This window comes from Homarus americanus, unplaced genomic scaffold, assembly GCF_018991925.1.
Source record: "Homarus americanus isolate GMGI-L3 unplaced genomic scaffold, GMGI_Hamer_2.0 scaffold55422, whole genome shotgun sequence".
NCBI classification, from domain to species: domain Eukaryota; kingdom Metazoa; phylum Arthropoda; class Malacostraca; order Decapoda; family Nephropidae; genus Homarus; species Homarus americanus.
Window position 1 is genome coordinate 12,580 of NW_024746505.1, and position 13,978 is coordinate 26,557.

Consider the following 13,978-nt stretch of genomic DNA (forward strand, 5'->3'; position numbering starts at 1 on the left):
GGGTATTACTGTACATGTTGGAATGCATATTTACTTAATTACATTAATTCTAATGGGGAAAAATCATCATTATAAAACTTTTCACTGTAAGTCGCATTTCTCTGGAAGACATCTTTACGTATAATGATGACCCCCTGTATATGTATTTCCTTTGCAAATTAATACTCATGATCTGTGCACAGTACAGGTATTTAGCCTTCCACTCAGTACAGGTGCTCCTCTTCTTAAGAATGTTCAACTTACAAATTTTCAGAGATACAAACATCATCACTGAGGGGGGTTACCTGCCACAACAGGTGTTTAATGTGGATGAGACTGGATTATTTTGAAGAAAATTCCAGATAGAACAAATATTACCTTAGAGGAGAAGAGTGAACCAGGTTTTAAGGCTGTATTAAAGGGTGTAGCTGTACTAAATATCCATAATCTTTTCATTTTTTACAATATGTTTGGTATCTACAAGAGTATAGTTGGACTTACAAACAATTGGACTTACAAACAAGCCTCAGGAACGTATCTTGTTCGTAAGTAGAGGAGCACCTGTATCTTGGTAGACACCCAGTTAAATAATATTGGATAATCCATGTTGTTATTGTATCATAACTACATTAACTAAGATATTAAATTTGATGACAGGAGCTGAGCAAAACGGGCAAGGTGGTGTTGAGTCAGAACCAGGTGTTACAGCATATGGGTCAGCTGTTTGCTCTTCGTCACCTTATTAACCTGAGTTCAGACCTGCTAGACATACCAGACTTCTACTGGGAGCATGAAGAGCTGGAACAACTTTATAGAAGGGTGTCAAACCATCTCAATGTGTCTAAACGCACTTCAGTAAGTTTCCATGTTTGATTCATAGTGCTGTAAGTTATCCTCTCATTGTTTAGTTCATAGTGTTGTAAGTTATCCTCTCATTGTTTAGTTCATAGTGTTGTAAGTTATCCTCTCATTGTTTAGTTCATAGTGCTGTAAGTTATCCTCTCATTGTTTAGTTCATAGTGTTGTAAGTTATCCTCTCATTGTTTAGTTCATAGTGCTGTAAGTTATCCTCTCATTGTTTAGTTCATAGTGCTGTAAGTTATCCTCTCATTGTTTAGTTCATAGTGCTGTAAGTTATCCTCTCATTGTTTAGTTCATAGTGTTGTAAGTTATCCTCTCATTGTTTAGTTCATAGTGCTGTAAGTTATCCTCTCATTGTTTAGTTCATAGTGCTGTAAGTTATCCTCTCATTGTTTAGTTCATAGTGCTGTAAGTTATCCTCTCATTGTTTAGTTCATAGTGTTTAGTTCAAAGTTATCCTCTCATTGTTTAGTTCAGTAAGTTATCCTCTCATTGTTTAGTTCATAGTGTAAGTTATCCTCTCATTGTTTAGTTCATAGTCCTCTCATTGTTTAGTTCTGTAAGTTATCCTCTCATTGTTTAGTTCATAGTGCTGTAAGTTATCCTCTCATTGTTTAGTTCATAGTGCTGTAAGTTATCCTCTCATTGTTTAGTTCATAGTGTTGTAAGTTATCCTCTCATTGTTTAGTTCATAGTGTTGTAAGTTATCCTCTCATTGTTTAGTTCATAGTGCTGTAAGTTATCCTCTAATTGTTTAGTTCATAGTGCTGTAAGTTATCCTCTCATTGTTTAGTTCATAGTGTTGTAAGTTATCCTCTCATTGTTTAGTTCATAGTGTTGTAAGTTATTCTCTCATTGTTTAGTTCATAGTGTTGTAAGTTATCCTCTCATTGTTTAGTTCATAGTGTTGTAAGTTATCCTCTCATTGTTTAGTTCATAGTGCTGTAAGTTATCCTCTCATTGTTTAGTTCATAGTGCTGTAAGTTATCCTCTCATTGTTTAGTTCATAGTGTTGTAAGTTATCCTCTCATTGTTTAGTTCATAGTGTTGTAAGTTATTCTCTCATTGTTTAGTTCATAGTGCTGTAAGTTATCCTCTCATTGTTTAGTTCATAGTGTTGTAAGTTATCCTCTCATTGTTTAGTTCATAGTGTTGTAAGTTATCCTCTCATTGTTTAGTTCATAGTGTTGTAAGTTATCCTCTCATTGTTTAGTTCATAGTGCTGTAAGTTATCCTCTCATTGTTTAGTTCCTCTCATTGTTTAGTTCATAGTGCTGTAAGTTATCCTCTCATTGTTTAGTTCATAGTGCTGTAAGTTATCCTCTCATTGTTTAGTTCATAGTGCTGTAAGTTATCCTCTCATTGTTTAGTTCATAGTGCTGTAAGTTATCCTCTCATTGTTTAGTTCATAGTGTTGTAAGTTATTCTCTCATTGTTTCATGTTTTTGGCATGTAATGCAGATTGTCATGTAGAAACTGTCCTTCACCACACATTTCATAAAGGCTGCTTTTGAAATGTATTACCAGAGAGTTTCATTCTAGGTTTGGTTACTGTAGGCCACATAAGAAAATTCTTTTGTGCCCAGTGGAGAGGATGAGTCGTGGTCCTTAGTATATAATGTATCCACAGTATAACTTCCTTTAACCCTTAGACCCCAGGTATCGTAAGACCCACTAAACTCCCCATGCAGGCATATTTCAGTAAAAAACACTTTTTTGTAAAATCCATTATCTCCTTAGAAATGGGTTAGTCAATACAAGAAAAATACCAGAAGAATGTACTTACATTCATTGTAACATGGTTGGAGAGTTGTCTGGCATGTTGATGAGCAGTGTGGAATAATGAAAGATGTATTGTTTGAAGTTACTGCACACAGGCCAGAGTAAATGGGAAGTGATGTTGACATGCACATGCAACACACAGTTCTTACTTGAAGGCACCTATATACTGAATAAGTAATATCTCTGTTACCCGAAATCCCTCAAACCCGGAACCCTCCTATAGGCGGAATTGAAATTTGCTACCTCCCCCACTGCTCTCCCCTTCCCAGGTCGACATCATGGCTGGGAAATGTGTTTGTCAGTGTCAGGCCGATATCAGAAATGCACAACCTGTATTTGTGTGAGAAGTAACACACAATGTGTGGGTTGTAGGAAAGGGACCAGCTGTCAAAATTCCCATGGCGGAGATCCATCACCTGATGAGGACAGGTCAGACAATAGCAGTGAACCCACTCAGTCAGAAAATACTGTTCATGAGGTGAGTGACATACAGTCAACAAATTGGAAAAGCTTGTTGGGGGACGATGCAGAGAAGTGGGTCAAAGAAGCCTACTCAGAAGTGGTTAGGTGATCGCCAGCTAACCTCTTTGAACCACGCCAGTTACGACACCTCCCTGGCCCCATTAGCTCTAAAAATACTGGCCATAATACCCCATCTATTCTGTCAGAGGACACACGCAAGGTCTAAGGGCAAAGAAAATGTGGCAGCAATGAATAGAAGGGGGATGTTTTTCTTTCAGTTATTGAAATGTCTCTGTGTATTGGCAAAATACCACCGGACGATTCCTCTGTGAGAGGTCTTACCACCGAGGACACTTTTCCCACACGCATCTTGTTACCAGTTTTTCTGGCAACATCCTCAGTGTTTTGCTTTCCGTCTCCTATGAATTTTAGACTCTCCTGCAGTGTTCGCTCCGACTACTACTACTTTTTTTTTAACGTGGTGGCCTCCATCCTCCCCCTATAGCCACACCTTTGCCGCCATTTTATTTCCTTAAAATTAAATATCATAATACATAAGTAGCTATCCTAGCTGTGTTGAGCTAGTTGAGCCGCAGATCTATGCAGCATTCAGTGACTGTTGCCTCTTAGTCAATATCTACAACTGTTGTCGGCTTTGGGGCCGATGCTCTCGTTCCCCTGAGGCAGAGCAAAGCCGACCTAAGGAGAGAAAAGAACAGTCGACATCTCATCCAGGCTGTAACTTAACTTCTGGTCTGCTGCTTCTGTTCGGATAGCACCTCCGCGAGTCTGGCATAGAAGCATCTTGCACTTGGTCCTATCCCACCAGAGGTTGTGAACACTAGAGTAGTGAAGCTGCCTTGGTCAACATTCTGAATTCTCTCCCCGTATGCCCTTATCTTGTCGTTCTCGTTCCTCCTGTATGCAGCATCGAGAGCTAAGTTACGGTAACATGCGGCCATGGGATAAAAAATCCTAATGTCGAAGAAGGCTCGCTGTCCCCACGTCCAGAATCCTCGAGCACTGACGTCAACACGAGCTTCGTTGGATGTGTTTGAAGTCCTATGTTAGAAATTCTCACCGTCCAATGGAAGGCGGGTCGGTTCTATCCTGACATCACAGCAGATTTCCTTCAACATATTTGCTGTGAGATCCCTTACTTCGTCATGCCTCACGCATATGAAGCCCCCTTTCTTGCTCACCATGGCGTAATCGACGTCATAGGAAGAGCCACACACGCATTGGGAGGGCAAACCTTTTACTGGCCTACTGTACCTTAGAGCATTGGCATCTGTAAATTCTTGTTTATTGAGACTGAAACCATTTGCCCTTATCGGTAACGTAGTTAACCAGTTCGAGGCGCCCACCTCCTGCGCTATAGCTACTTTTTTTTAAATTCTCTGGTACTTGCAGCAACAGTTGCTGCAACTTATCACTTTGGCCGTGCTGTCTTTCTGTTGTAATGGACCTACGAATCTTGTTTACTTCACTGGTATCCACCTCCCCTGTTGCGTTCTGAGCTATTATATGGTCCATGAGGGCTGCCGTGAGCTTAACTGAGTTTTGATGTTCGGTGGCAGCAATCTCCTCTGGATTTGTCAATCCCATTCCTCCCAGTCTCGGTGGTAGTGCAAGGAGTCTTTCTGCTGGGGTTAAAGGAGGGTGTTTCACTAATTTTGGAATGAAATTGATGCTGATAGCTTCTTCCAGAGGGTGGAGGAGGGGTCTGATATCAGGATAGTGCGCATCAGGTAGTTCCAGCGATGCTTGACTCCATGGGTGAATGCCGCAAAAACCGCATGTGGCTCTGTGTTAGCAATCTCAGACAGAGCTTGGATTTCCCTAACCCACTCATTCACCTTTCCCGTTACGTACTCGGTCTTGAAGTCCGTCGTGCCGCTTACTGCGCCTAGGTGTCTTTGGCCATCCTTTGTTATTTTGACCTCACTTCCACCGAACACCTCCATTGCCCGTTAATAATATTCTGACTTCACAATGAGGAAGGACTTGCTGGCGTTTGGGTGGTACCATATTTGTGGGCCTCGTGATGTTACCAGGTCCCACCACTTTTTAATGTCCTCCATTTTTCCTGCTCCTGTAAGGTCATCAGCTTACGCCACTTGCTTGACTGTGGTTGTTTCATATTTTATTGTGTGTTGGAACACGGATAGGCCTATTGTGTACATTGCCATTGCAACAGGGTCCCCCTGCTTTGTTCCCTCGGTTGACTGTATGATGGTATCACCTCTTAGAGCCTTGTTGTTTACTATATAGAGGTCTGATGGATTCCTATAGGTGTTTTCAACATACATTGCAAAGCTTGGACACTTGAACTTGATGTTGTGCAGTGCGGCCTTGTGGTTAAGTATGTTGAATGCGTATGAAGCGTCCACCAGGAGAACGGCCTCACAATCACGCTGCTCAAATATCGTTATCATGGTGTGAATGGCAGCTTCCCCTCCAGCCTGGTGGCCAGCACAAACTTGCAGGTTCCCTGCTGCTGCCCTGACATCATCCTTTACCACCTCCATTATGCATTTTCCGATGATCCGCCTCAGCACTTCCCCCACCCCTATAGGCCTACATCCTGGATTCTTATCCAGGGGATTGGGGCGGCATGCCGTCAGAGCATGGAGGTGATGGCAGCACGAGGATGCCAGCTTTCTTGCAAGGACGGCAATGGCAGTGCAGAGATCACTTGCTACGGGGCCAAACCTGTTAGTGCTGAGGATGACTCTCCAACCGTTTGCATCCAAACCTGAAGGGCCGGCACCTCCTCGAGTCTTCAGTGCCTTTTTCCACACCATCCCTCCTGTTATTTTCTCGAACAGGACAGCGTTTGGTGGGATATAGTCACCCTGGAACCTTATGCCTTTGTCTTCACTTGCAGGGGGATGTTTTTCTTTCAGTTGTTTTAATGTCTTTCTGTTATTGGCAGAACCCCACCGGAGGATTCCTCTGTGAGAGCTCTTACCACCAAAGACACTTTTCCCACATGCATTTTGTTTCCAAACTTTCTTGCAACGTCATCGGTGTTTTGCTTTCCGTCTCCTATAAATTTTAGTCTCTCCTGCAGTGTTCTTGCTTCACATAGGAGATCATCAAGGACTCCATTCTGCCACATTGTCAATCTTCTCTTCATTGCTGCTGCATTTTCTTTGTACTTAGTCTTTGTGTGTGTCCTCTGACAGAATAGATGTGGTATTATTGCCAGTACTGTATTTGAAGAGCTAAAGGGGCAAGGCAGCAGTCCTGAGTGTACTCAGTTATGAGGCGAATCATCTCCCGAATCATTTCTTTGGTGGCCGCACACTTGGGTGGTTCAAACAGGTTAGCTGGCGTCCATCTGACAATTTCTGAGTAAGTTTCTTTAACCCATATGTCCGCATTTTCCATAGAAGTGCCATTCCACTGTGGTGAATGTCTCTCATTCACCTCGTGGACATCTGCTACTATTGGAGCAGCGTTTATTAGTACTACATTTTCAGGTTGAGTAGACTCACTGCTATTATTTAGGATAACATCGGGCGGTTGGGTCCCAACGATATCCACTGTGGCCTCCTGTGTCGGCTCCCTGACATATGGGTTGCAACAATTGTTTTCCTTTCTGCAAACCACACATGGTCGGTTCTCCGGGTAGTAGGGGTATACGTGCGCGCGTGGGTGTGTAGGCCACCCCCCTGAGGGCGACAATCCACACATCAGAATGATACACTGGGAGCAAGAATTGTCACACCTAACACTTGTTTATATGTCCTTGGCAGACATAACCACTATTTCTATGGTCGCACTGATGTAATATTACAGTTGTACCCCACTTAACGCGGTCAATTGAACCCAGAGGGTCCCGCGTTAAGTGAAATCCGCGTTAAGTGAACAACAGAACATATGGGATTAATTCCAATAGAAACCGGCCCGACCCCCAAACTCCACTTTTTGAAGGCACATACCTATGTTGTAGTAAAAATAACATCTTAATTTTATGATGGTACATGCACACAATTAATACTTAAGAGAAATAGAGAAATACAGTCGCCAAGTTAATGTCCATTCAAATAATGGACTCAACTCCCTCCCCCTCTCACACTACACAGCCGGCTAACAGATGGTCGGTCGGTCCCTCCCTCCCCACCCCCCACCAACCGTCCCAAGGAGATGTGTGGGATAACCTCAAACTAAAGTTAGGAAAATATAATTGACATTGCTGGATTCCTTGTAAGACCAGGAATATTTTGAATATAAATGTCATATATTTTGCACAAAAGATAACATAGTTACCTAGAGAAAAAAATTTATCTAAAAATTGTAAGTTTAAAGCAAAATATATGATGTTTATATTCAAAATGATCACCAAATTATAAGAATTCCAGCAATGTAAATTATATTCTGACCGGGTAATTTGTATGAATTTTATGAGCTAAAACAAATATCTTCAGTTAATAAAAAAATAAATAATCTTCACAACACTATCTGTCAATCAAAGTACCCCACCTTGCCTCCCCCCCTCTTCCAACCGCGCGGTCAGTCCCAACCCTCCCCCCCACCCCCCACCAATCCTCCCTTCCAGAGTTTTTAACATTTAGTATTAAATAATACCTCAGATTAAAGTTAGGATAATATAATTGACATTGCTGGATTCCTTGTAAGACCAGGAATATTTTGAATATAAATGTCATATATTTTGCACAAAAGATACCATAGTTACCTAGAGAAAAATTTTTATCTAAAAATTGTAAGTTTAAAGCAAAATATATGATGTTTATATTCAAAATGATCACCAAATTATAAGAATTCCAGCAATGTAAATTATATTCTGACCGGGTAATTTGTATGAATTTTATGAGCTAAAACAAATATCTTCAGTTAATAAAAAAAAATAATAATTCTTCACAGGGTAACAGATGGTCGGTTGGTCCCTCCCTCCCCCCCACCCCCCACCAACCGTCCCAAGGAGATGTGTGGGATAACCACTAAATTTTAATAAATAATACCTCAAACTAAAGTTAGGATAATATAATTGACATTGCTGGATTCCTTGTAAGACCAGGAATATTTTGAATATAAATGTCATATATTTTGCACAAAAGATACCATAGTTACCTAGAGAAAAATTTTTATCTAAAAATTGTAAGTTTAAAGCAAAATATATGATGTTTATATTCAAAATGATCACCAAATTATAAGAATTCCAGCAATGTAAATTATATTCTGGCCTGGTAATTTGTATGAATTTTATGAGCTAAAACAGGCAGTCAGGCAGGGTGGCGGGTGGGGCAAATCTAAAAATAGCGTCTCGGACACTCACCGCGTATATGTGGAAAAAATCCCCGTTAAGTGAAAGTTCAGCTTTGGCAAGGCACCGCGTATATGCGAAAACGCGTTAAGTGAAACCGCGTTAGGCGGGGTAAAACTGTAGTTATATATACTCACTTGGTCGACCGACACTACATGAAGTGACCGTTACTTGGGAGGGGGGGGGGGCGACAGCAAGTGTAGAGCACTTGGCCCCATAGGGGCGAGAGAGTCGATGCTACCCCTGCCAAAGTAGGCCTATCGACACTGGCCCCTGGCACCTGCAGTAGCCAACCAACCAAATACTTACACACTCACTTGGTGATCACCAGTGAACACATGGAATATTTGCTATTAATGCTGTAAGGGATGAGAAGAACCTTCGGTGACAATGCTTAGGGTGACATCCGATATTCACCGACACACTGTGAAATTCCCACTCCCACACTCTGAATATGTCCCCTCCAATAACACTTTAGATCCGGGAGGGCACTCCACCACACCCACGCCGCGCTGTCCCACTACCATTTACCGTCCAGTGGAAGGAGGGTCGGTTCTACCCTGATATCATGACAGATTTCCTTCAACATATTTGCTGTGAGATCCCTTACTTTGTCGTGCGTCATGCACACGAAGCCCCTTTTCTTGCACACCATGGTGTGGTCTGTCATAGGAAGAGCCACATATGCATTGGGAGGGCAAACCTTTTACTGGCCTACCTTACCATAGAGTAATGGCTTCTGTAAATTTTTGTTTATTACGACTGAAACCTTTTGCCCCTATCGGTAATGTAGTTAGCCAGTTCAAGGCACCCACTTCCTGGGCTATAGTGACTTTTTTTGCAGTTGCTGCAATTTATCACTTTGGGAGTGCTGTCGTTCTGTCGTAATGGACCGTCGAATCTTGTTTACTTCACTGGTATCTACCTCACCTGTTGCGTTTTGAGCTATTATGTGATCGGTGAGGGCTGCAGTGAGCTTGACGGTAGTTCTGATGTTCGATGGCAGCAAGCTCTTCAGGATTGGTCAATCCCATTCCTCCCAGTCTCGGTGGTAGTGTAAGGATTGGCCTTTTTACTGGGGTTGAGTGAAGGTGTTTCACTATTTTTGGAATGAAATTGACGCTGATGGCTTCTTCCAGAGGGTGGAGGAGGGGTCCGATATCAGGGATAGTGCACATTAGGTAGTTCCAGCGATGCTCGACTCCATGGGTGAATGCCGCAAAAGCCACATGTGGCTCTGTGTTAGCAATATCCGACAGAGCTTAGATTTTCCTGACCCATTCATTTACCTTTCCCAATATGTACTCGGTCTTGAAGTCCTTCGTGCTGATTACTTCACCTAGATGTCTTTGGCTGTCCTTTGTTATTTTGACCTCACTTCCACCGAACATGTCCACTACCCGTTCATAGTGTTCTGGCTTCACAATGAGGGATGACTTTCTGACATTTGGGTGGTACCCTATTTGTGGACCACATGATGTTATCAGGTCCCACCAATTTTTTATATCCTCCACTTTTCCTGCTCCTGTAAGGGCGTCAGCATAAGCCACTTGCTTGACTGTGGTTGTTTCAAATTTTATTGTGTGTTGGAGCACGGATAGGCCTAGTGCGTACATTGCCATGGCAACAGGGTCTCCCTGTGTTGTTCCTGCGGTTGACTATATGGTGGTACAGTATCTCCTCTTAGGGCCTTGAAGCTTGTTATATAGAGGTCTGTTGGGTTCCTATAGGTGTTTTCAACATACATTGCAAAGCTTGAACACTTGGGTCTTTATGTTGCACAGTGTAGCTTTGCGGTTGATTATGTTGAATGCATTGGAAGCGTCAACCAAGAGTACTGCCTCACAAACATGCTGCTCAAATATCTTTCTCATGGCGCGAATGGCAGTTTTACCTCCAGTCTGGTGGCCAGTGCAGATTCCCTGCAGCTGCCCTGACATCATCATTTACCACCCCCATTATGCATTTTCCAATGATCTGTCTCAGCACTTCCCCCACTCCTATAGGCCTAAATCCTGGAATTTTATCCAGGGGAATGAGGCAGCAGGCCTTCAGAGCATGGAGGTGATGGCAGCACGAGGTTGCTAGCTTTATTGCAAGGGCGGCAATGGCATTGCAGAGATCAATTGCTACGGCGCCAAACTTGTTTGTACTGAGGATGACTTTCCAACCGTCTGCATCCAGGCCTGAAGGGCCTGCCCCTCCCTGTGTTTTCAGTGCCTTATTTCCACACCATCCCTCCTGTTATTTTCTCAAACATGACAGCATTTGGAGGGATATAGGCACCCTGGAATCTTATGCCTTCCTCTTCACTTGCAGGGGGATGTTTTTCCTTCAGTTGTTTGTCTTTGTCGTCTTAGGGCGATGTGAAGTGAGAGCTTCGCTCTGACGAGCCGGTGATCAGTGTATGTATATACTGTATGCATCTCTCAGTCATTGTACATTTGGTTGCCTCTGAAGATGTCTTGAAGAAAGACAAAAGCTAAGGTGCTTCAGTGTTTCCACATTTCCTGTGTGGTTTTATCAAGTAAGTTACTTGTAACAGCTTCCTAAATACTCCCTGCTAAAATGGGGGGTGCATTTTATATGGTGCTATGTCATATCATTACTTATCGTTTTTATACATTTTGTACATTTGCCGTAGGCTGAAGTGGGTGTCTCCGTAGGTGTGAGCAAATTAATGGAATTAATCTTGATTTAGCGAACTAGTTCACTAAATTGAGCTAAAAATAACGGAAAAAATGCCTTTCCCTAAATCGAGTTTGTTATATCGGATTCCGTTAAATCGAGAGTACAGGCTTCCCCTGCATTACGGAAGGGTTCCGTCCCTGGAAAATTGACCGTATTGCGAAATTCCGTAATGCGAAACCTATTTTTCCATTGACTTCCATTATAAAACTGGAGATGTGTTCCTAAGGAATTTTTTCAGCCCCAAAAAAGTAATTCAAGCACTTTTATGAATGAAAATAAACATTTATAAACACATACAATACAGTACATTAAATAATTTATGATATACCTTTTTAAAACATCAAGATTAATATCCAATGTAATGCCTTTGTGGCTTCTTTTTGCACTACTGTGGTCACTTCCACTTGATGGCCTCTTTCCAGTCATCTTGAATAAGGGTAATGCACTGTACTGTACTTACTGTATGTTTGTAAAAGTTAAATCCAACTGCTGGGGTGAGAAACATGCTCGCACACTGGATGTAAACAATGGAGTGACTTCTCGTGGCGACGCCACGCTTGGCGGTAGCAAACACCAAGAAATCCACACCAAACAAATTATAATTTTGAATAAAAAATTTTAATTTTATATAGTGATTTATTTTTTTATAATTGTTAAAATTTACCCCAATTTCCGTAAGGGCGGATTTATGGGCCCTATCGCGAAATTATTGGTCATAATTTACAAATTCCGTAAGAGCGAAATTCCGCAACCTGGGGTTCTGTAACGCAGGAGATGCCTGTACAGGTTGTGCCTCTCTAGTCCGGCATTCTGTGGTCCGGAAACTCCCATGGTTCGGAATGATTTTAGTTTGTCCAATAGGTAGATAGGCAGCTTTTTTTTTTTTTTTTTTCTTACTTATCTGCATTATTATTATTATTATTACAGGAGTATTAAATTTTTGCCCCTTAGGCCCCAGTGTGGGTCAGCGACCTATGCCCGGGTGGGCTAATCCCCATAAAAAAAGAACAACAACAAAGCCGCGGGAAATTAAGGTTTGTTTACATCCGGTAGTTCAGCTGCTCTCTCTCTCTCTGCTTGTCTATACAGAGTACAACATTTAACCCTTCAATATATATGAGCAGTAAATAAGTGTTGCTTTCATATTCTTATGTAGAGTAATGACGATATGTTTTCACATGTGCGCACTTACATACGCGCAGTCTCACTTTTTTCTTTACCATTAATGGTTAGCTACTTATATTGTTCCATTTATTAACATTAAATAACATAACTTCAAACAAGCATATAAATTTTTTTACATTAATTTTACTACAGCTACAATCAGGGTCTTTATTTCTTCAGTTTTATATGTAGAACCAAACGGTCACTGGTTTTGTAAGCAATAACAAAAACAATGCCGGCAGCCGTCTCGTCTCCTCGTGTTAATATTCCACGTATTATTAATGAATTGTATTGTTCATTTTGCACACACAAACATTAATTCAATAAAAAAATTCAGAAACATTAATTAAAATATATATGAACGGTAAATTAGTGTTGCTTTCATATTCTTATATAGAGTAATGACGATATGTTTTCACATGTGCGCACTTACATACGCGATCTCTCTTTTTTCTTTACCATTATCGTTAGCTACTTCTATTGTTCCATTTATTAACATTAAATAACATTACTTAAAACAACCATATTAATTTTACTACAGCTACAACCAGGGTCTTATTTTCTTCAGTTTTATATGAAGAACCAGTCAGTCACTGGTTTTGTAATCAACGAAAACAATGCTGTGTCATTTCCTTGTGTGTTTTAGTATTCTGCGTATTATTAATGAATTGTATTGCCCATTTTGCACACATAAACATTAATTCAATCAAAAAGACATTCAGTAATAAACAATAATGAATCTTTTGTACATAAGAGAAGTGACGCTGTTTACATGATTGTGCACGTCATCTGAACGTTGGTGGGCCGTTCAAAATCGTCGAAATTCGAGTTTCCACCGTCAAAATTTTAAATTGTTTTGTTTTTTTGTGTGTTCAAATAAAAAACGTTGAATTAAAAACTCGCGAAATTTGAGAAGCTACTGTTCGACATTTAACCCTTCAATATGTCTTCAAAGAGACCATGAAGCAGAGAAAGTGGTGCTAGTGCTTCCAAGCATAAGCACAAGTCACTATCTATCCAGGAAAAGGGTGAATTTCCATGGTCCGGAAATTTCCATGGTCCGGCACCGGTCAGGTCCCGAGGTTGCCGGACTAGAGAGGTACAACCTGTATAATATATATAATTCCTTCTGCATCATATGTCACCATGAGTATGTACTTGATTATCTCAGGTTTGTGTTATGCTATTGAACATAATATCCTAAGTATTTGTACATTACATTGCAGGTAATGAATGTGAAATTAAGCCATTGTGTGGAGCTGATGGAGCTGCTTAAAAGTCACTTAAATGAAGAACATTCATCACGTCTTGAGTGGATCATCATTATTCTTATCATGGTTGAAGTTGGCTTTGAACTGCTACACTTCATGGAGCGTCTTTTCTGAGACGTCTAAGCAAAGGATATAGTATGCATAGTGTAAAAGCATTCTTTTATAATTTTAATTGGTGCTTTTAACTCTCAAACCATTGAAGGGCTTGGGGGAAGTGAATTATTAAACACATAAGCTTTTTTGTATGTAACTACAGTAATAAATTTAAAATTATGTTTGCTTGTATTTCTTAGCCCTTTTAACACTTAGATGGTGGCAGACGCTTAGTGTTAAAACCTCTTCTGGAGGCTTGCTGCATAGACACCACTGACCAATGAAGTCCCACATCAGTGAGACACCTGAAGTGATAGAGGTTGTGGCGTCTACAAATCCCTGTCAACGTCGTTTCCGGAGTAGTTGCAGGGAGCCTCACAGT

General features: G+C 41.1%; 1 protein-coding gene across 1 annotated transcript; it reads left to right on the forward strand.

Annotated features, from left to right (window-relative positions):
• Positions 1–633: 633 nt before the first annotated feature.
• Positions 634–13,778, forward strand: LOC121879263 (required for meiotic nuclear division protein 1 homolog; the record flags this gene model as incomplete). The annotated part of the gene is made up of 2 exons (XM_042385853.1): positions 634–834; positions 13,459–13,778. Coding segments are annotated over 2 exons (360 nt in total), but the record flags the coding sequence as incomplete, so codon positions are not given.
• Between the last annotated feature and the right edge of the window lie 200 nt (positions 13,779–13,978).